This window comes from Semicossyphus pulcher, unplaced genomic scaffold (assembly GCF_022749685.1).
Source record: "Semicossyphus pulcher isolate SPU_LCO1_2020_fin unplaced genomic scaffold, fSemPul1.0.p SCAF_20, whole genome shotgun sequence".
Classification (NCBI taxonomy): domain Eukaryota; kingdom Metazoa; phylum Chordata; class Actinopteri; order Labriformes; family Labridae; genus Semicossyphus; species Semicossyphus pulcher.
Genome location: NW_027211694.1, coordinates 22,279,815 through 22,300,408, shown reverse-complemented (window position 1 = coordinate 22,300,408; position 20,594 = coordinate 22,279,815). Strand labels below are relative to the sequence as shown.

The 20,594-nt window shown below is 45.2% G+C and overlaps 1 protein-coding gene across 1 annotated transcript in view; it reads left to right on the top strand.

The window, feature by feature from the left end:
- Positions 1-20,594, top strand: part of LOC138599889 (EF-hand calcium-binding domain-containing protein 6-like) — a 49,958-nt gene that overhangs the window by 22,344 nt on the left and 7,020 nt on the right. The window contains exons 7-32 of the mRNA XM_069671645.1: positions 456-581; positions 628-764; positions 2,662-2,780; positions 4,745-4,857; positions 5,221-5,365; positions 5,459-5,621; positions 6,421-6,520; positions 8,711-8,959; positions 9,054-9,122; positions 9,316-9,473; positions 9,880-10,008; positions 10,126-10,257; positions 11,600-11,816; positions 12,090-12,204; positions 12,953-13,071; positions 13,793-14,020; positions 14,107-14,166; positions 14,242-14,360; positions 14,968-15,126; positions 15,634-15,789; positions 16,429-16,639; positions 16,714-16,908; positions 18,934-19,098; positions 19,442-19,633; positions 20,087-20,270; positions 20,361-20,548. Of these exons, the coding sequence (XP_069527746.1) occupies positions 456-581; positions 628-764; positions 2,662-2,780; positions 4,745-4,857; positions 5,221-5,365; positions 5,459-5,621; positions 6,421-6,520; positions 8,711-8,959; positions 9,054-9,122; positions 9,316-9,473; positions 9,880-10,008; positions 10,126-10,257; positions 11,600-11,816; positions 12,090-12,204; positions 12,953-13,071; positions 13,793-14,020; positions 14,107-14,166; positions 14,242-14,360; positions 14,968-15,126; positions 15,634-15,789; positions 16,429-16,639; positions 16,714-16,908; positions 18,934-19,098; positions 19,442-19,633; positions 20,087-20,270; positions 20,361-20,548 (3,948 nt within the window). The remainder of the gene's footprint in view (positions 1-455; positions 582-627; positions 765-2,661; positions 2,781-4,744; positions 4,858-5,220; positions 5,366-5,458; positions 5,622-6,420; positions 6,521-8,710; positions 8,960-9,053; positions 9,123-9,315; positions 9,474-9,879; positions 10,009-10,125; positions 10,258-11,599; positions 11,817-12,089; positions 12,205-12,952; positions 13,072-13,792; positions 14,021-14,106; positions 14,167-14,241; positions 14,361-14,967; positions 15,127-15,633; positions 15,790-16,428; positions 16,640-16,713; positions 16,909-18,933; positions 19,099-19,441; positions 19,634-20,086; positions 20,271-20,360; positions 20,549-20,594) is intronic.

Here is a 20,594-nt window from a genome sequence, read left to right as displayed (position 1 = left end):
GAAGCTCATTTATTCTGGTTACACACGACGATCTTAAACAATTGTTTTCCAGCTTTTTTGGCGAATGACCTCTTTTTTTAACTCCTAAATTCTCATTAGCCCTGCAGTTAATGAGCTGTCAAGTCGTCATGTGAATTTGATATGACATACTTTTGCATCTATTTTAACCAGCATAGATAAACCTTCCTCGAACACATCATGAAAATATCCTCACTGCATGTACAGATCTTAGATATCGAGGTGGTTTAGCATTTTAAGATTTATAAACGCTCATTTCGATCAGAGGATTTAACTCTCAAGATTCAGTATCTCATCATGAATCCATTTAAAGCTGCTCTTACGTCTCCATCAGTGACCCATTATCCCCCTCAGTGCCCTCCTTCTCCTCCTCTTCCCTCGGTCTCACCTGTCCATCAGCCATCTTTGCATCTCTCTCCCTCCTCCTCCCTTGTCAGCACTTCGGGGAACAGGCCGGTGCTTCCACAGATCAAGGCAGTCGTGTCAATAACCGTGTTCACAGAGATGAAAGCTCCAGCGAGCCGAGCCTCGGTCGGGTTCAGGAGTTCACCGGCGGCGCTGAGGTGTCGTGTTGCTGTTTCTGTCAATCATGTTGTGTGAACCTCACAGATCGGAGGCAACCTGAGGAACATAATCAGAGTGTTTCGCCTGTTTGACTGCGACCGAGGAGGACACATCCAGCAGCTTGAGTTCCGCCGCATCCTGGACAGCTACTGCACCCGCCTGACGGACAGGGAGTTTCAGAGGTGAGGGTTATTGTTGTAGACATAAACGATATGTTTGACACAGTTTGACACAACAAATCTGTGCAGCAGTATGTAAATACACAACACACATAAGGCTGCTTGGCTGGAACGGATTTCTGCAAAAACTCAAGGTGGTTAGCGGCATTTTCACACGTCGGCCATTTTCCTCCAATGTCACGCTCAGGGTCGCAAGACAATCTGACAACTCCTCATTATTTTACTGCTTTTGATTGAGAAACAACTCGAAAAACTATTGACAGGGTAAAATGAGAGGGACATGTTTTAAGTTAAAACAGCATATTTGACAACGTTTTAGCTACCGTTAGAGAAAAGCTACATCACGCTGTACTGACGCTTTACAATAACAAACAAAAAACAAAAACAGAATGCTGAACGAGTCTGAAGGAGAAAATGTTTGGGGACACCCCGTCCACGCTCGTTTCTATTCTTTAACGAGAACTGGAGGTGAGATTGTACCTGATTTACCTTTCTGTCAACAGTAGCATGCTAGCTAACTTCAGTGACAGAATATGTACCGTTAGCTCCTCCGTCTCTTTAAAGATTTCCCTCTCTTATTGGTACTAAACAGTCATCCCTTATTTATACCGCTTATCCTGTTTAGGGTCGTGGGGGATTGAGCCGATCCCAGCTGTCATTGGGCGAGAGGCGAGGTTGCACCTGGACAGGTCACCACCGGGCTGATACATTAGCTATGTCTCGATTCAGGGGCTGCATCCTTTGAAGGACGCGGACTACGAGGGACGAGTCATTCGTAGACGCTAAGGCCGAACTGAAATGACACAGTCTGGTCTACGGAGGATGTTCTGTCCCAGCTGTTACCGCCCTTCCGCCCTGCTCCTGTCGCCTAGCAACAGGTAGCTAGCTGTTTAAGAGTCCGGCGTCTTGTTTGAATTGGCGCCAAATGAATCTTAGGGTACGTTGGGCCACGAAGGATCGATGGAAAAGGAGGACGCACGTCTTCGTGATGTGACGCAATCGGCCTTCAAATACGTCCATCAAAAGATGCAGCCTCTGAATTGGGACGCAGCTATAGAGACAGACAACCTTTCACGCTCACATTCACTCCTATGGCCCAATTAGAGTCACCAATGAACCCAACGAGTATGTCTTTGGACTGTGGGAGGAAGCCACGGGAACCCACGCATGCACATCCAGATTTTAAATCTGAGATATCTAACATTCTGTTCGTTCTGTAAACACCTCACCTTACCTGATAATCTGGGTCGAACATCGGAACCGACCAAGGGCCCAATGTCTCCTGTAGTCCTAGTCTGGACTAAACCTGCTTTACTTCCTGTACCAGTGTTCATGCAGGATTCAAACCCATATTTGTGAAATGTGGATCCTCTCTCTCTCAGACATACACACTTAATTACATCTGAGCTCTACACGCTGACTTAAAAGAGTGCAATCAAAATCCAATCATCCTTCTTTAACACACACGTTTTTAACCAACCAGCACGGGCACCATTATTCCCTGTATTCCCCCGTGGTGGGCAGCCGCCTGTCAGTGAAGACGAGATCACCGGCGCTAACTCTGTGGTCAGCCTTTGTGTCAGGATGAGAGAGAGCTAATTGACTTTTAAAACTTCGGGCCCTGCAGTCAAATCCACTCCAGAAACGCCGCTCAACTTTTCTGACGTGGCTCTAGAGGATTGTGTGTGACAGGTTCATTTTCAATGGCTTTAATTGGTTTTAGCGCTCAGGACTCTCTCTCTCTCTCACACACACACACACACACGCTCTGTCTTTGTGTGTGTGCAGGTAGCAGAACACAAAGCATGGCCTCTTTTCTGTTCTCATCATCGACATGGATATTCCTGACATTATAGGTCACCTGTGAAGCTGCACCAGTTATCTGTTTGCATGTTTCTAGGTTGTGGAATCACTACAGTCCCAAAAACACCTCCACCATCTCCTATGAAGTGTTCCTGGAGAAGCTCGGCTTTGGTGACAGCTATAACTTCAGGATTGCTCCAGTCTGCACTAAGCTAGGTATGCATACAGTGGATTAAAATGTGGATTTAGAGAATATGATTGACAGGGAGCAGCAGGGAACACAAGCTGAGATTTAAACAAGGCTTTGTAGATGCGTTAGCTGCTCTGTGAGGCTGCAAATCTGGAATAGCAATGGTTTAGCTAAATGCTAATACTGTTAGCTGTTAGCTTTATCTGTTAACTTAGTCAGATAACAGAAAAACTGACAACAAATGTAATGAAGACTTGACTGACTTACATGCAGCGTACTTAGCCAGCTTAAATAACTAGTCTACTAAAACAGAAGCTGAGGCGGGGTACACGCTACAAGATAATCACGCTGATTTTGGTAAACAAAGTAAACAAAGTCCTGATTCTCTGATGGTTCTAAAGATGATCTCTCCAGATGTTCCTGTGGTGTGAGGGACGTTAGAGTGATTTTACTTCCCCCGATCTGCTCAGGAGAACGTCGTAGTCGCTCCAATTTCAAATATTAAACATGTTCAATATTAACAATCTGATATCCTGTTGTGTGGGGGGGAACCCAGAGGACAGCTGAGCACGCTCTCTGCGGATCGTCACGTGGAACCAAACGATAGCCAATCAGGAAGCGAGCTGACTGAAGCAGGAAGCACAACAACCACAGCCATGGCGGCAAAAGCAAAGCATAAAGTAACATGTACAACCCGTGTTCACGCCGTCTCCACCACTTGTTTGTTCTTTTTCCTTCCTGAATTTTCAGTAAAAAGTCCAAAAACTAATATCACCAATTCTTCCTGCCCGTCGTCCGCCATGTTTGTTTACTCTGAAGTCTCGTTTGACCGCCAGAGATTTAGTGAGATTTCCAGCTGTGAGAGTCGGACTCTGGTTGTTGGTGAATGAATGTGTTAGTGTGTGGTGCTGTTTGGGTCAGATCGTTGCTCTCCACACTACAGGAACAAAACTGTTCAGTCTGTCAGTATCTGTCGTCATGTGGCTCTCTCACATTTTAAACATCTGTTAGGAGTTTAAACATATTTTAGTGCGGGCCAGACTTTATACGCACGTTATTCTCCATTTCCCAAAAACTACATTATTTACCGTTATACGTGATGAAATGATATAACTATTCGGCGGATACAGTGACGACTACATGCTGCAACAACAAGCACATATCGATCATGGTTTCTGTCTTAGTGTAGTGTGTAAGGATGCTAACATTTTCTAATTAGCATTGGCACATAAAGGGATAAACTAAAACATGGTTTTTCACCCAAATGCGCCTGGCTCTGCAGGATGAAGCACTGCAAAGGTCAGCGAGCTACTTGACCGCCTGGGTCGCAGGAGAAGTCGGCCTTCAGCACAAATCGTGTTCTGTTCTAAACCAAAACTTCGGTTATGCTTCGGGACAAAAACTGGTTAATTTAAAAGATACTATTTTTGATTGAAATAATAATCTACAGGCCTCATACATTAAAGGGATAGTTCGGATTCTTGGATACTTGCTAGTCGTGTAGTGGATGCAAAGCTAATAGCTCACAGAGTCCCGTGGTCGGAGTTCTGTCCAGTTCTGAACGTAGAATAAGTCGTCATCGTCACTCTGTCCTGGTTTTTCAAAGTAAAACTTGATTGGATCAACCTGACCCAGATACAGTTCTAATGTCTACTTTATCTGCTATGACACTGTAGATATAGAGTCATCCAAGTGTCAAATATAAAACGTCCAGTCAGTTTCATCTGGTAAACATGGCTGTTAAAGATTCAGAGCCTGCTCATGTTAGAAATAAAGATATTTCACTGGATAAATGTTTGTAACCTGTTTGTGCCGCTAAATAAAAAGTCAGAGTATCATCAAAGTGACTCGAATTCATCCCCTGATTTCAGTGCATATTTGTAAAGACAGATTCAAAATATATCATTTGATGAATCTCAAACGCTCCTGGCCTTGTTAGTAAAGTAAACACAAGCATTAGGAGTTGTTTGAAACAGACTGTGTGTTATAGAGGTGTGCAGCCGAGGGATAACGCCACCTGAGCGAGTCAAACACAGGAAACAGAGAGCAGAAGATCCATCCATCCTGCCGCACAGGAAGCTGCACACTCTCTTCTACGACAAGGTAAAGACTCGTCTGAGCGACTTTGTGTGTTTTATTCCTCTTGTTTGCATGTCACCATCTGGCCCTCTCCCATGCATTATCCTCTTTAAAGACGGAGGCCTAAATTGGCTCTAAGTGGCGCGTCAGGATGCAAACGGCAGAGGGAACACTTCTAATTAAAATGTTTGCCCAGAAAAATCAGCTCCTGAGTTAGTGTGTTAATCACGGCTAATTTGCGGGAAAGGCGGCGGAGGCGGGGCTTGAGCTGCTCTGGGATGTTCTCCATGACAACCGAAAGCAGGGCTGACTCACTTCCTGTCTCTGTTGAGGAGAAACAGACAAAGGGAGGTCTGATTTAATATGAATGTGTTCTTCTCCTCTCAGATGTGTATGAACTCCACCTCTGTGTGGCGGGCGCTGCAGGCCTTTGACACCGCCCGCTCCGGCCTGGTGAAGCAGGAAGTCCTCAGGGCCGTTCTCAGCAGCTTTATATTTCCCATGAACCCTCACTCCTTCCAGAAGCTGACCAGCCGGTAGGGAAAGAAGAGCTTTATTTATTTATTTTTCCTCCTCTGCCAGCCTCAGCCTCTCCGCCCTGGACTCTTTAAATCTTAAAATCGAGCTCTCGTATATTCTGTGTTATACATTTTTCATGTGTGTGTATGGATTTATGTGTGTGTTTGCAGCTATGGAGTGAGAGCAGCAGAGCAGGTCAGGTGGAAACACTTCGTGGGCCAGTTCATGAGCCCGGTCAAAGAAGATGATACAAATTTTAACAACAACAGGTCAGTTTGAAGTCATATCTTTAGCCTCAGGGGCACTGATTCAGCAAAAAGCAAGGATTGGCTGCCAACAAGGCCAATTCGCTGCAACAAATGTGCTTCAACAGCCCTAAAAAGTGCCAATTGGAGAATCTGACTGCAAATTCAGAAACAAAGCAAGTTTAAGAAACACCGACCGAAGTCCAAAAGAAACACAACAACGGACACATGCTGCAAAATGAAACGTGCAGCAGAAAGCCACTCTGCAAATACATAAACAATGCAAACGCAGAAACATGCAACTGAAAAAAAGCAGCATATACTGATCAGCCAAAACATTATTATTATATTATATACACCGCCAAAACAGTCCTGACCGGTCAAGGCATGGACTCATGGATGTGCTGGACATACAAGTCCGATCCACGGAGGCCCCACCTCGCAGCTTACAGGACTTACAGGATCTGCTGCTCACGTCTTGGTGCCAGATACCTTCACAGGTCTGCTGGAGTCCATGCCTCGACGGGTCAGGGCTGATTTGGTGGCAAAAGGGGAGCTACATGATATTAGGCAGGTGGTCAGAATGTTATGTCTAGAGAATTTAGCTTTTATATTGTTGGATTTTACTGATCACAGAAAATTAAATCCAGTTGTTGGTCCAGAAAAAATTGCCAGAACATTTGTGCATGAAGGAACTTCAGAAGATCAAATTCTCTAGCACTCGAGGTGCTGATGAGGTGACGCAACAGTTGCTGGTCAGAAAGAGTTTGGAATTAAAACAATGACAATTAATTCCCAAAGGTCACAATTTATCCTTTATCAGCTCTCTCAGGATCTTGGAGCAGCCTGATAAAGACGAAGACAACTTGAATATCCAGGATATTTACCCTCAGCTGAACGAGATCTTCCACCTTCTGGACGAGGTAAGAGTCTGGACTAATGGTGGAGTCAATAACAGACTAACAAGGAGGAGTATTAAGTCTCTTGCTTGTGGAATAGACTCCCTGAAATGCCTTCAAACCTCTCCCTTGTTTGCGCAGCGTTGCAAAAAAGTGCCGTAAAGAACGTGACAGAAGTGATTTAGTTATCAGACAGGACACATGGGAGTAATCTCAGCAGATTGCTCAGAGACAAAGGCACATGCTCAGGTATGTGCTTTAAAATATAAATGCCAGACAGCTTTACAGATGAGCCAATCATCATCCGCAGCTTTTTGATGGCCATAAACATGATTAGATGATTGCATATGGCCACTGGTTAGCCACTCAGTCACTAGCCATATGTTCATCTGACAGCGATCGCCTTCAGCACGCCTCCGCAGCCAGTTCTGCCTCTTTAATTTCACATCCGTCTCCTTCAGCTGCATCAAACTTTGGAGTTTGTCTAAACTTCGGGGGGAGGGGGGGGCTGATTTCTCCATTAATTCACAGTTATGTTTGATGTTGCTGCCGCCACTCACAAAACAACAGTCGGCTTCCAAGTTTGATGAAGTGTGTGTGTGTGTGTGTGTGTGTGTGTGTGTGTGTGTGAAGCCTCTCCCAGATATGAATCACACGTATCTGCCAGAATCTCCTCCTTTTAATGGCATGGGAGGGAAAAAAAAAATCCCTCCATCAACTGTTTTAATAATCTATTCAGCGGTGGGAGATCAAACAGGAGAGTCCTCACACCGCCAGCCAATAATGAGCTTTTTCACTCAGGCAGGTTCAGAGCCAACTCGGGTTTTTAGACTCTCTGGAGAGGCGTTCAAGAGCGGGGAAGACTTGCTGTAATTCATTGTTTGTGTATGATTCTCAACCTCACATACACATCAGATGGAAGCGACTTTGTGCCAGGCCATAATTAGTACCATCATTACACTGCATTATTTAATAATGCTCTGTATGATAACACATCGTTCAGTATACAGGGATTATGTCCAGAGACCATCAAAATATTTGTTTCTAGATTTACAAATATCTATCGATCACTTTTATGCCTTGGCGCCTTGTTCCTTGAGGCTTTATGTTCTCAGGTCTTCCCATGATCCCTCCATTCTCGCCAATATCTGGGCGATCCCTGGAGGGAATTTTTCCAAACATTAAACATCTGGTTTATTTAGATTTTTTATCAGTCTGAAGATGATGAAAGGTGTGATCGATTCGTGGGAAACAGCCAGCTAACTCTACCCTCTGAGCAAGAGAACGGCCTACATGTGCTCCATTATGGGCCTCCTCTACATGAATAAAACACAACCTCTCTACTCACGCCTTTTCGAACGTCTGGAGACATAAAGAGAACAACTGCGCCAGATTCATATGGTGGCCATTTTCCTCTGATGTCACACTCAGGCTGAGGAGCTCAAATGCTGTTACGATGTGTAGCAGTTGTATTTCAGGTTGGAAACTGTATAAACATAGAGAATCTGACAAATTGGCATCATTTCAGCGTTTCCTGATTGATCAGCAACTGAATATATACAGAGTTAACAGAGCGTATTTAAGGTAAAACAACATATTAGCTACCATAGATCACATTTCTGACTTGGCCTTGGCAATCAGCAGAACCATCACAGCAGCAGCTGTCGTCTAAGGCCGAACTGAAATGAGACGCTCTGGTCTACAGAGGATTTCCTGTTTGCATCACCAGCTGTTCCCGCCCTCACCATTGTGTCACAAAGTGCCGCTCCTGTTGCCTAGGAACCGGTAGCTTGCTGGCTAACTAGCTAACATAACTAACGTCACGTAACTTAAGAGTGATAATCTCGATAAATGTCTGTAAGTCTCTATCTATCGCAGAATGAGGTAACACAATGGTGACTGAGCCTATGGCCCACTCATGAAAGCCTTTACATTTGCAGTATATAGTATTATTATGGGCTGGGTGTCTGTGGTGACTTTCACAGAAAAAATACCAAGCGGCGCCCAGTTAGTGACGTGTAGTCTGTGTAAACCCAAACCCATCCCAAAATAACTCCTTCAACTATGCTTGTTTTCTTATCTCCATATTGTGGTGCCAAGCTCTAACTACAGACTCATTTATGCCCTGAACACAAGGCTCATGACAACACTTACTCATGCGTAAATCTTGTCCATGAGAAACAAAACAATCACAAAGATTTGTTTTCTTTCCAGAAGGAGGCAGGTCGGATCACTCGGGCCGACCTGAGACATTTGCTTGAGAGACCAAATGGGACCCGGACCCAAAACCTCCAGCCCCGCCTTCATCGTTCCCAGATCACAGAGCTGCTCAACGTGCTGGACCCTGAACACACCGGGCTCATCCAGCTGTCCAACATGGAGAGACTCAACCCAAAGATTACACCCTCTGATCCTGACCCTGCAGAGCCGCTGGGTGTCCCAGAGCAGTCAGAAGACCCTGCTGTGAGCTCTTAGAAACATTTGCTTCAATGTGTGTGTGCACCTCTGAATGAAAGGTCAGAAATGTGTCCTTTGTTTTCTGATCATTTCTCCTCAGGGGGAGCAGGAATCATCACAGAGTCAGACCTCACAGGCTGCTGATGAAGAGTCTGCTGCACAGAGAAGAGTGAGAACACAACGCGTTGTGATCAAATATCACCTTTATCACACAAAGCATACAGATCAGACAGAGACAACACAGAGGAGGAGATCAAAAGAAGAAAGAGGGGTTAATTATTAATGCACCGTTTGATTTCTGTGTGTGTGTGTGTGTGTGTGTGTGTGTGTGTGTGTGTGTGTGTGTGTTATTATAAAAGAAGGTGGAGGACTTGCTGCAGGAGAAGCTGTGTGAGCAGCTCAGCGCAGTGCTGGAGGCTCTGAAGCTGTTTGACCCTCAACACTCTGGATACGTCACACAGGAAGATCTGAGGACGGTCTTAAGCTGCTGTGGCATCTCAGACACACACTTGAGTGAGAAGTGAGAAACACGCACGCGCTCAGTAATCAGAGGCTCGGAAAGGCAAAGATGGCAGCTGCCATTTTCAGAAAGCATGTAGAGCAAAGTTTGACCTCAAGAATGAAGAAATAAAAACACTGTAGACAGATTGCTGACCCTGAGCACCGACTTTTTCTCAACCTTAAAGAGTAGTTTGGTATGGTCACTTCCGGCTTCAAAAAACAAGATGGCAACAACCAAAACGTCAAATGCCAGACATCATAAGTAATCTAAATCTTGGGAACAATTATTAATAACACATTAAGTTTTCAACCCAACACTGACACCGTTTGTAAAAAGGTCCAGCAACTGCTCTTTTTTAGAAAGAGGAACTCATTCAAGGTGTGCAATGTTTTCATGACTTTGTGGCTTGGTTTGTATGGCGCAGGGAAAAGGACAAAATGAAGACTGTTGAGAGGCAGAAGGAGGCTATATCCTTGCCGAAGCCAGCTACTGATCTGGCCAATGATAAGCCTGCGCTGGTAACTGAGAGGCCGGCGGTCGACCAGGGCGGCAAGTCATGCGCCTAAGATAGCAACCCACTGGCTAGGCTGGTCATTAGCTTCGGAGGCTGGCGACTAGCATGATTTTTTCAGTTTAAGTTCATTGTTGCCTTCACTCTGTGTGTTTCCAGGCTGTGTGAGACCTGCGGCTCTAGACCTGGAAGTCCCTCTAAACTGGTTCATTACACTGACCTCCTCAGAAACATGGGAGGACCGCTCCCACACACACTGTCATCCGACAAGAAGTGTAACCATACTGAGAGGTGAGCATGGAGAGAGTATGGTCGTAGGCCTATGACTGGCTGCTGCCCTGCAGCAGAGGGCTTTGCGAAGATGAGTCTACTTCTGTCTTTATTTATTAACTCAATAATCAGTCATCTGAGTTTATCTCTCAATCTCTAGTTTTAAGTCTTCAACACAGCATGATGGTCATTAGGTCAATGATGCTCCCATTTAGAGTCAAATACACAATAAAGCAGGGGAGGGTTTAGGGTCCAAAGGGTGCCTGTTTGGCATCCAAATCTATACCACAGTTACTTGAACTGGTTTGAACTCTTAAGGCCAGTTCAGATCAGTGATTCGAGATGAGCCTGGATGCAGCGACCAGAAGAATCCCCTGACATGTGATCGTAAACGTTCTAAACCTGGGCCGTTCACATCAAAGCAACGCAACGGAACGCAGCTGACCGTCTCCATAGCAACGACGCACTGACATACCCCACTACATCTGCATTAATATTATAACATTAATTAATACTATAACGTTAGTATTAGGCCCAGGTTACATGAATTATCTAGCTGGATTGCTGTTATCGTTATAAAAAGAAGTGGATGACAGTGACAGTGACGTGCTCACAGTGTTAGCTGTAACACTGATTAATAAACGTCGAAGACAGACAGTTTGGAAATAGAGGATCTGGAGCCGTCTTTGGCTACTGCAGCGCCAGAGGCAGGGTGCCTACGCCAACTTATACTGTTTCCTGATTGGCTGAAGTGAAATTGATACATCATTCAGTTCTAAAACTGCATTTGGAAATTTGACAACGTTCTAAAACTGTTTTGTTGCGTTGCGAGTCATCAAGTTAGACCGTTTCACAAAAATAAAGACCGACCCAAAAAATGAGACACCTTACCCCCAGGCTAACTTAGCTCTAAGACCTATGTTACCATGGTAACAATGTTACCATGTTGAAAGTCTTTGACAGTCCTTTCAGCGGTCAGATTAACACTGGTTACTGTTGCTGCAATTCTTTTCCAGATCAGATTTTTGTGTTTTGTTGCACTCTTTAAATGCCCTTAAAACTGTTCAATTCCTTCAATAGACAAACATTTTCTGCTGAGGTAAATGGACTTGATTGGTTAGATGCGGTTACTCGGTCGGCCATTTTTTGGTTTTTAAAAAAGTCTTAATTTACCCAGAATTCAATGCATCTTAGTCCTGCTTAAGATAGTCACAAGCTTTGTGAAACGGATGAATTTAGACGTCTATCTGAAGTCTGACTGTTTGTTGTATCTAAGCCATAGTCGAAGAAACCGGCGCCTGGAAACATCATCTATTATTTACAGTCCCTTTCTGTTCAGAGCTCTAAATAATCTGCCCTACAGGCCGTGCACCTCACCTGAGTCGACCCTGCAGTCAGTCAGGGAACATCAGCCGCCTCCCTCCAGCCTGCAGACCGCTCCAGACGCCTGCAGCATCCTGGACGTTGTTTTCCAGAGGATGAGATCGAGGTTAGAGGAACGCCACCGCAGCCTGACTGACCGAATCCAGGCCGTCACGCACAGCTCTGATGGGACGCTGTCGGAGAGCGACGTCAAGAAGGTGAGTGAGACTCGCTGTGTAAAAACAGTGTCTCCCAAGGACCTCCTGTCACTATCAAACTCTCAACTTTGAGGGGAGCGCTAGATGCCACTTTATCCAAGATACTGCTCCTTCATGCTCACTCATAAAAATGTAAAATGTTGTTTCCTGTGTTTCCTGTGTGCACCTTTTGTACTTAAGATACAGTTTGGTTTTGACTCTGACAGCTTGATGCAACCTGTCCTGGAGTGCAGCGAAGCACACCTCCAAACCTGTCCTTCTTCCTCTCCTCAGATTCTGGAGGACAGCTGGGTCATCTTGGACGATAAAGATTTCAACAAGTTCACTGACCTGCTCGGCTTCAGGGGCGCACGGATCCAGAGCTCGTCACTCCTGCAGAGATACGAGGGTGAGACAGATGAATGGCAGCCAGAACATCTTGACCAGCAGCGTCTGCAATCCCATCAGTTCTGCATGGCGGGGTTCTCAATGCTTAAATAGAGATTTTAAAAATCCCCTCCTACGCCCAACATGCCTCCTTCCCCCTCCATCCATCTCGCCTCGCACCCCACCCACGGTGATCAAACATAAGCCCCCCGCTTCCTGTAAAATGATGTCTCTCTTAGCACGGGAGCTGTTGGAGAAATCATTGGGATTATAAATAGAGTAGGAGCGAGCGTCTTCGTCTCTCATTAGCAGAGCAGAGAAACACACAGATTCAGAGTCACTCCCGTTTCTGCTTGTTTGGGCTAATTATGTGCTTTGGAAGCAGAAAACAGAGCAGCAGGGCATCGCTCTAATTTGTTTTCTGTACAAAAAATAAAAAAGAAACACAAAAAAAAGATTCATTAAACAAAGCCAGGACGTAAACTTAGTCATGTTTGCGAGGCATACAAAACGACTCAGAGTACAAGCGTGCAGCTAATTACATGTAAATTAGGTCAGGCTGTTAAATGCCCAGTGAGCTCGTCAGACATGAAGGGCATTCTGCAGAGAGTGAACAACACAAATAAATCACAGAATGGAACAAAAACTATAATTTGTTGGGTTTAATTCCCTCACAAAGACGTGGGAATTCAGGAGCACAGGTTAATTCTGTGATAAACTAAAAGGCCAAACATCAAAACTCCTTTGACAAAACATTTGTTTCTCTGCAGAGGCCACAGACAGCGACGGGCGGCAGAGGTCAAAGGGTCGTAAAGAGGTCGAGCCCCTTCTTACGACAGCTGATCAGTGCCTGGCTGCCATGAAGACCAGGATCAAGAGCGTCCACGGGGTGAGCACCGACTTCTTCAATACTGCTATGTTTATGAAAACAATGAGGATGTTTTCAAATGAATGACATGTTCTGCTTCCTTCTTGAAGTTCAAATCATTTTATAATAGAGCTGAAGCCAAATAGAGATCGACGTTTGGGTTCATGTCCAGCGCCTTAAAGCGACATTATGTAACTAGTTTACCTTAAACAACAGTACAAAGTAACTTTCATGGTAGAGTGCATTGAAACCGAGGATGTGCTTCATCAAGCTGTGACCTCCAGCAGTCACTGGGGCTGTTTGCAGTCGAGTGTTAAGCGGTTGGGATCGATGAGAGTCAGTGGCCCCGGTTCTCTGCCAGGAAACGATGGATTGAAGAGAGGTACTGCCCCAAGCGAACGAGTTCAGGTATCTTTGGGTCTTCTTCCCGAGTGAGGGTAAAATGGTAAAAGATTGACAGGCGGATCGGTGCAGTGTCGGCAGTAATGCGAGCGTGAAGAAGGAGCTGAGCCGTTCCAACCCTCAGCTGAGCTTTGGGTAGTGACAGAAAGAATGAGATCGCGGATACAAGCTGTAGAAATGAGTTTCCTCTGCAGGGTGAAGAACATCAGGAGCGAGCTCGGAGTAGAGCTGCCACTCCTCAGGTATCTGATTAGGATGCCTCCTGGGCGCCTCCATGACGAACCAGGATGTTGATTTTTAGGATTGACAAGAGCTTTCTTATAACATCTCCTCCCATCAGGACAACCTGACGGCGTTCCTTCTGATGGACAGGAAGCGTAAAGGCGTGGTCGACCGCCATGATTTCAAAGATCTGTACGACAGCCTGGGATTTTTCTGCAGGGAGGACGAGTACGAGCGGCTGCTGGACCGGATCGGCCTTCATCCCGGAGGAAACCTTAACTACGCTGAATTTGTGGATGTGGTTGCAAATAAAGGGAAATCCAAACAAGGGACACAAACAGAGAGAGTGTGAGTCTTTATTCCTGATGTTTGGACATTTCAAACAAAGCCGTGCTCCTGTTGGTGAATGTTTCTGTCTCTCCTGACAGACAGCAGCAGCTCCATGAACTCCTGTCCTCTGAAGCTCGCTACAAGTGGGCAGACATGTCAAAGGTCAGTGAAACTTACAGGAGGCATCACATTGACTCTTCACGATACAAAGATACATAATTCTGTATTTCCCATCAGGTGTTGTGTCAGCTCGACTCAGACGGACGAGGTTGGATCCATAAAAACAGCCTGAGGAGACTCCTCTTCACATACTCTCTTCCCCTGACATCTGAGGAGTTTGGCCATCTTTGGTCAAGGTGCAGTTAAGCCTCATTTACACTTCTGGTAGCAGGTGGTCAGATTATTCTTTTCGCTGCGTGAAACTGCTGCACCATCATCTTCAATGGTAGAGAATAACAGGAACAAGGACGTATATTTAAGGGATGGTGTTCTTGATTCTCTGCATGTGGCTGTTTGACACAGTAGGAACGTCTGCACCTCCTAAACTGGCCACGGCATAATCTCAGGAGGTTCCATTGTGAAAAAAACACAGGGTCAAGGCAATAAAAAAATACTGTTGCAATTGATTCAAGCTTGGTTATTTAAAAATGGCAGGTTTGTGCAGGATATCAGCTCTATACGCTTGAAAATCCATCCAAAGAAAGTACAGAGTTCTGTAGGGGCTCCAATAGTTTCAAATTGGAAGGTGAATTTCAATGCTTCATGCTTCAATCTGAGACGTTTGTGCAAAGTGTCGAGATATTTTTCTGAGAAGTCATCACAAAGTGGGACGGACAGAATGGTTCCAAGTGAGTCGAGTTAAACCACGCGGTGTAAGAGGCACGAGAGGCTGAGCCTTCTCGTTACGTCATACAGTGAAGTGTTTTGTCTGTGGCGTCACAGTCTGTACCTTTACTCTGACAGGTATGACCCAGAGTCTCGGGGACGTGTTGAAGTTTGTGACTTCCTGGAAAAGCTGGGGTTTCATCGTGAATGGGGACTCGGGCGTCGGAGCCAGAAGCTGAACCAACAGGAAGCTGACGGACCAGCTTCCTCTGACGCTGCCTCACTGGAGCGTTTAGAGTAAGAAGAGAAGCGTGCTGAAACCACACACGCAGTTTGCATTACATATCATTAAGAGGCCTAATACACAAAGAACAGTTTGCTTTATGACCCAAGCAAGGACAAAAATATTTATACATCAAGTGTAGCTTTGATCCGGGCGTCACAGTGTCAGTACATTCTTGTTATTTCACTCTCCTGAATGAGCTCCTCTCCTCGGGGGGGCTCAGATAAACAAACACTTAAGCCCAGAGTGGAAGCATTTTCTCACCTGCTGTGATTATTATCGAGCCATCATTGAAAAAAATGCTCTTGAAAAATAAAGCGAATGTCATCCAATAATGCTTATTAATTTCATCTAATTAAAGTGTAGCTGTAAATCAGGTTCGGCAATTACAGCCGTGCAAACAGACGGGATCAGGGAAACATTTAAGGCCTTTAATAATAAAGTATCTACATTTGTAATCACTTCTTAGATTTGTCTCCTGATGATGAAAGTAAAATATCAGTTAGTTGTTCTGTTCACAGGAAGGTGTTGCAGGAGAACTACGAGGCGTTCAGTGACTCCCTGCCTCACCTGGACTCGAGGAGAGACGGCACAGTGACGGTGGAGGAGCTGCAGAGTCTGTTAAACGCCTGCAGCTGCTCCGTCAGGAGAGAGCAGCTTTTAAAGCACCTGCGCAGGTAAACTCTGCCTTTAAGTGTCAGAGACAGACTCGCCAAACATCACAATAAAACAAATACTTTAGGGTCTGTGTATTTATTCATATGGAGATTATTATTAAAGTGTTTTAGAATTAGTTAACAAATTTAAATGTTTACAATGTCTTCAGTGTCGCTCTTTTGCCGACCCTGAAATAATCTTTGTTTAAAGTTTAAAGAAGCACGCTCTTTTTGTCAGCGTATTACTTACTTTAGATTTTAGCAATATTAGCTGCAGAACAAGCAAAAACAAGGTTATGACTCACAGCTAGAGTGTGCAAATATTTTGGATGCACTCGCCATCAGTGAGGCAGAGCACTTTCATGCGTTTTTCACACTTGCATGTCAAGGCGTCTGTACGCACAACATCTTAAAATACATCAGTAAACTGTCTCAGAAACATATAAATCTTACAAAACAGGAACTTTACAACCCGTGAACTCGTTCCTTTAATAACCTTTAGTTCTGTAAACTCTTGGTTTTGCCTCGAAAAGCTGTTCAACAGATGATGCCACCAGGAGCAGTAGTGGGAAAGACGGATGGAAAATGTGGCACTATGTTGATTATCTTTGACATTTAAATGCACAGAACTTTTTCACTTCCTCTCTCCTCTCTTTTTAGGCTGAATGTGTCCATGGATGAAAACAGCGAGAGGCTTTCCTACATGGACTTCCTGTCTGCCTTTGACCATAAACCAGAGAAGAAGAGCGAGCGTCCTCCTGTTACCCCTGATGCTCTGCGTCAGATTGAGTCTCTGGATGACCTCAGTCCAGACGCCGCTCTGGTTAGGATGCGAGAACTCGTCACTGCGTCAGCATCTAACCTGTTTAAGGTGAAGTTAAAAGACACGTGCTTCATGTTATCAGTTTCTCTTTCAGATAAACATCTTTTTTTTCTGTCGTCCAGGCGTTCTCTGCCTTCGACCGGAGCAGGGCGGGGACGCTCACGGCGCAGGAGTTTCGTCAGGTGCTGGAGAACTTCTGTGCCCGTCTGTCAGACAAACAGTTCAGATTCATGCTGACCAAGCTGGAGCTGGACTGTGAGAACTGCACAGTTAACTGGAAGGACTTCCTCAACAAGTTTCAGTCAAAGAGCCAACCGGTAAGAGAATCATTCAGGGAAATTAGATTATTAGCTTTCTTTTGGATTAGACTAAATAAATCTAATGTCTGCGAGGTCAGTGTGAAGCTGTGGGAAGGATGACAATAGCAATCGATCAGTGATAGGCCCGTATTGGCCGACCAATATATCGGTCAGGCTCTGGTATATAGAGGTCACAATTATTCCTGTTAATCTGTCCATCTGTTGTTATGCAGCTGTGCCGAAGTTTAGCCTCAAAAAGCTGCTAGCATTGCTGTCGACTGTTTCAACTGACCCTTCGCTAAGGCCCGTCCCCCCCTTGGTTACTGTTGCCACGCCTGTCAAGATTTCACATGTAAATATGACGTTTTCAAATATAACTAACAGTGAGAGATGTTCCAAGAGCAAATTTCTCGAATAAATAGTTCCAAAATGTCAGAGAGAAATCAACAGAGAGGACGACGATGTGCATCTGCAGAGTGTTGAGAACGAAGAGGACATAAAAATCGGGGCAAAAACTCTCCGGTCCCAAAGCAAGCGTCAGACAGCCCACGTCTGGACAGTTCACGTTGACACAATGTTCTTGCACAGCAGGTTGAGTCAATAAATTGTATTATTTTAGACTAATGTTTAATTATGACTTTATGCCTATAACTCTCATTAATATGTTTGAGCCCATCGCGAGCAAAACTAAATTATCGCACTTTTTCCTTTTGTTGAAAGCGCGTCAGGATATCGCTCGCATATCGTGGGCTCGATCCAAACACTGGATCTCCTGAAGGCACAACAGGAAAGCCCAACAAAATCCTGCACAAGTTTGCCACAACGATGGCACAAACCAAGAGGTGATAAAATAAAGGCTGTGCCGATTTCATCGGTGGTGGTAGCAAAGGCCAGACAGGATCGCAAGCGGGGACCAGCTGACTGTCTTCCACAGATTTCTAATCTCTCCTCGAGTGTTTGGCTTCGGAAAAACGAAAAATATGACACCCCCCTCTGAACTTTGAGGAAATCTGCTGTCGACTTGCAGATTCCATATGCACACCGTTTCGGCATCTCTCCATGCCAGCGCCTAGTAATGGTTGCTAACGTAGGATTGGACAGCCGCCGTTCAAGGGAGGGGCTTAGCAAAGGGTCAATTGCGATTCTCCCAGTACACTTCAATTTAGTGAACTGTCTACACTATGTGCTATGTAGTGTGTTAGTATTAAACATGCTCCAAATCTCACATGGTGGTTTTGCAATTACAAGAAATAATGGTTGCAACAATCGAGTTCTTCCTCTTCTTCTTTTATGTATTGGTGAGATCATTTAAGGACACAAAAGACGAGAAAAAAACAGAAATATAGAAACAATGACACAATAATAGTTAGTGACGTATGGATGGTCTGTGTTATGTGTTTTGGACAAGTTTGTGTGAGAGGTAAAAGTATCGCATGTGCTGGGGAGAGTTTGGGGGAAAAGATAATAATAATAATTTGCAGGTGCGATCAGTATGCAGAGCCCTGGGTCGGTTGGATTGCAGCACCAGCCCGATTATAAAGTTATGAATCGGTTTACTGAAGAGCCGCTGCTAATCCTGCACACTGCGCTCAGTGTCTCCAATCTTGAGACACTTTGACGCTGACCTTTGACCTTTAAGAGAGGAACGTTAGTGTTTGGAGGGCTGTAAGGAGAAAACATGTCCGTAAACACTGAAGCGATTCACAGTTCTCCACTTGTAACGTCTCAGCCATCGTTTAGTGGCTTGAAATATAGTAATCAGTAGTAGTGACGTTAACGTTAATAGTCAGTAGTGAGTTTGCAAACATTACGATGACAGTTACAGCTGGCTCGTGCATCGCAGAAGTGGTTGCCATAGGTTACACATAATGATATGCACAGCGTCACCCAATCCATGAACGGGATTGGCTCCTTAGGTTTGTGACGTCTCAAACCTGCCAATCTCATCATGTCTGTGTGTTGGACCGGCTGCTTCTGTTCATTACGCTCCAGATGTCGGCTGAGAGGTGCTTGCATCGGACTAAAACCAGATCCTCTCTCCAGACCAAAACCTCTGAGATCTCAGAGCAGCCGCAGCAGACCCAGGAGGTCGTCTCGAGTCACCTGCATGAAATCACCAAAGAGCTGATGGATCTGGATCCCTCCGACAGCGCCACCATCCCCAAAGAGCAGCTCAGGCAGCTTTGTGATGGACTCACAGACGATCAGGTGAAGCCAGAAAACTTGTTTACTTCTGCTGATATTCCAGAGAATTTAAATTCAGAGGACTCAAAGAGAACGAGCGCGTTTCCAGCAGCTCTCCCTGTGCTTTCAAGCTGAAACAACACACACTGGCAGCAGCCCATGCTTACAAATGAAGAGGAAGTTTTGGTACATTTGCCAGTTTCATTCTTTTTTAGTCGGATATGTTTTCTTTAATTATTCTAATCAAAATCTAATTTATCTCTGCTGATAATTACTGGCTGCGTGAGAAAGTTACTCATCTGTGAAGCCAATTTACGAGCCGTGTTTCACTCACTTTGTTATTTCTGTGTTTACATTTTCTTCTCAGTTTGAGTGTGTGTCGAGTCAGATGCCTGTGAATGAGCAGAGGAAGCTGCAGTACAGAGAGTTTCTGAGACGTGTTGGTGCTCAGGGCAGGACCCCTCATACAGAGGGAGGGGGCTCTACCTCTAACCTCCCGTTGCCCTCCCCTGAGCCGCGAGGATCACTCTCTGCAGCTGCCATTCTGCAACGCACTAAGGTACAAAACACGAGGACAGACCTCGTATGTCAGCCTGAGCTGGGTCGCACAACATTTTGTACAGTTTTTGCTGAATGCTGCAGAATGATCTGTGATGCATGAGGGCACCAGCTGCTTCGCAAACCCAGACAAGCTCAGGCTTTTACTCGGAGATGTCTGGAAACTGCAGAATATTTTGGGATATTTTGAACACAGAAAAATATATTTATATTTTTTTAATGTATTTATAAGAACAAGATCCATTTTTGCAAGCTGTTTGTGTGATACTCAGCAGAGCAGCAGCTGCAGCTTCAGTCCTGTCTGCACAGGAAGTGTTACACTCGTAAAACAGAAGAAAATAGACCCAAGTGTAAAAAGACTTTTGGAAAGCTGGACTGAAAAACTGTGCTCGGTGAAACCACTCCCAACACTTACCTTCATCTCCTCTCCTGACCTCCTGATATCCTCTCCCAGTCTGCCCCCCGGTGCTCCTCCAGGCGTCCTGCCTCAGCGGGGAGGCCGGGAACAGGAAGCCCGGCGGGCAGCGTGGAGCGGAGGCTGCGTGGGGCGGTGCAGAGCTGCTGGAAAGAGATCCAGAGGAGCTGTAGGGAGGAGGATCCTCAGCAGGACGGACTCATCGGCACTGAGTGCTTCTTGAGTGAGCATCACACCACAATCGCACACGACACTGAGCTGTTCCTTCTACCTGCTGAATGCTAACGTGCATGCTAATGACCGTGTGTTTCAGAGATCCTCCGATCTCTCGGCATCAGCGTGACGCAGGAGCAGTTCGAGCGCCTGGCTGTGAAGTCTGACATCATGAGTAATGGCTGTGTTTCATATCACGACTTCCTGCGTCACTTCCTCCTGAATCTGAATCCAGTAGAGACGGAGATGAAGTTTGAGCGACGAAAGCTCCCTCTTCCTACTGCACAGGTAAAAAAAAACAGTACTGCAAGAATAAACTTCTTTTCAGCCAATT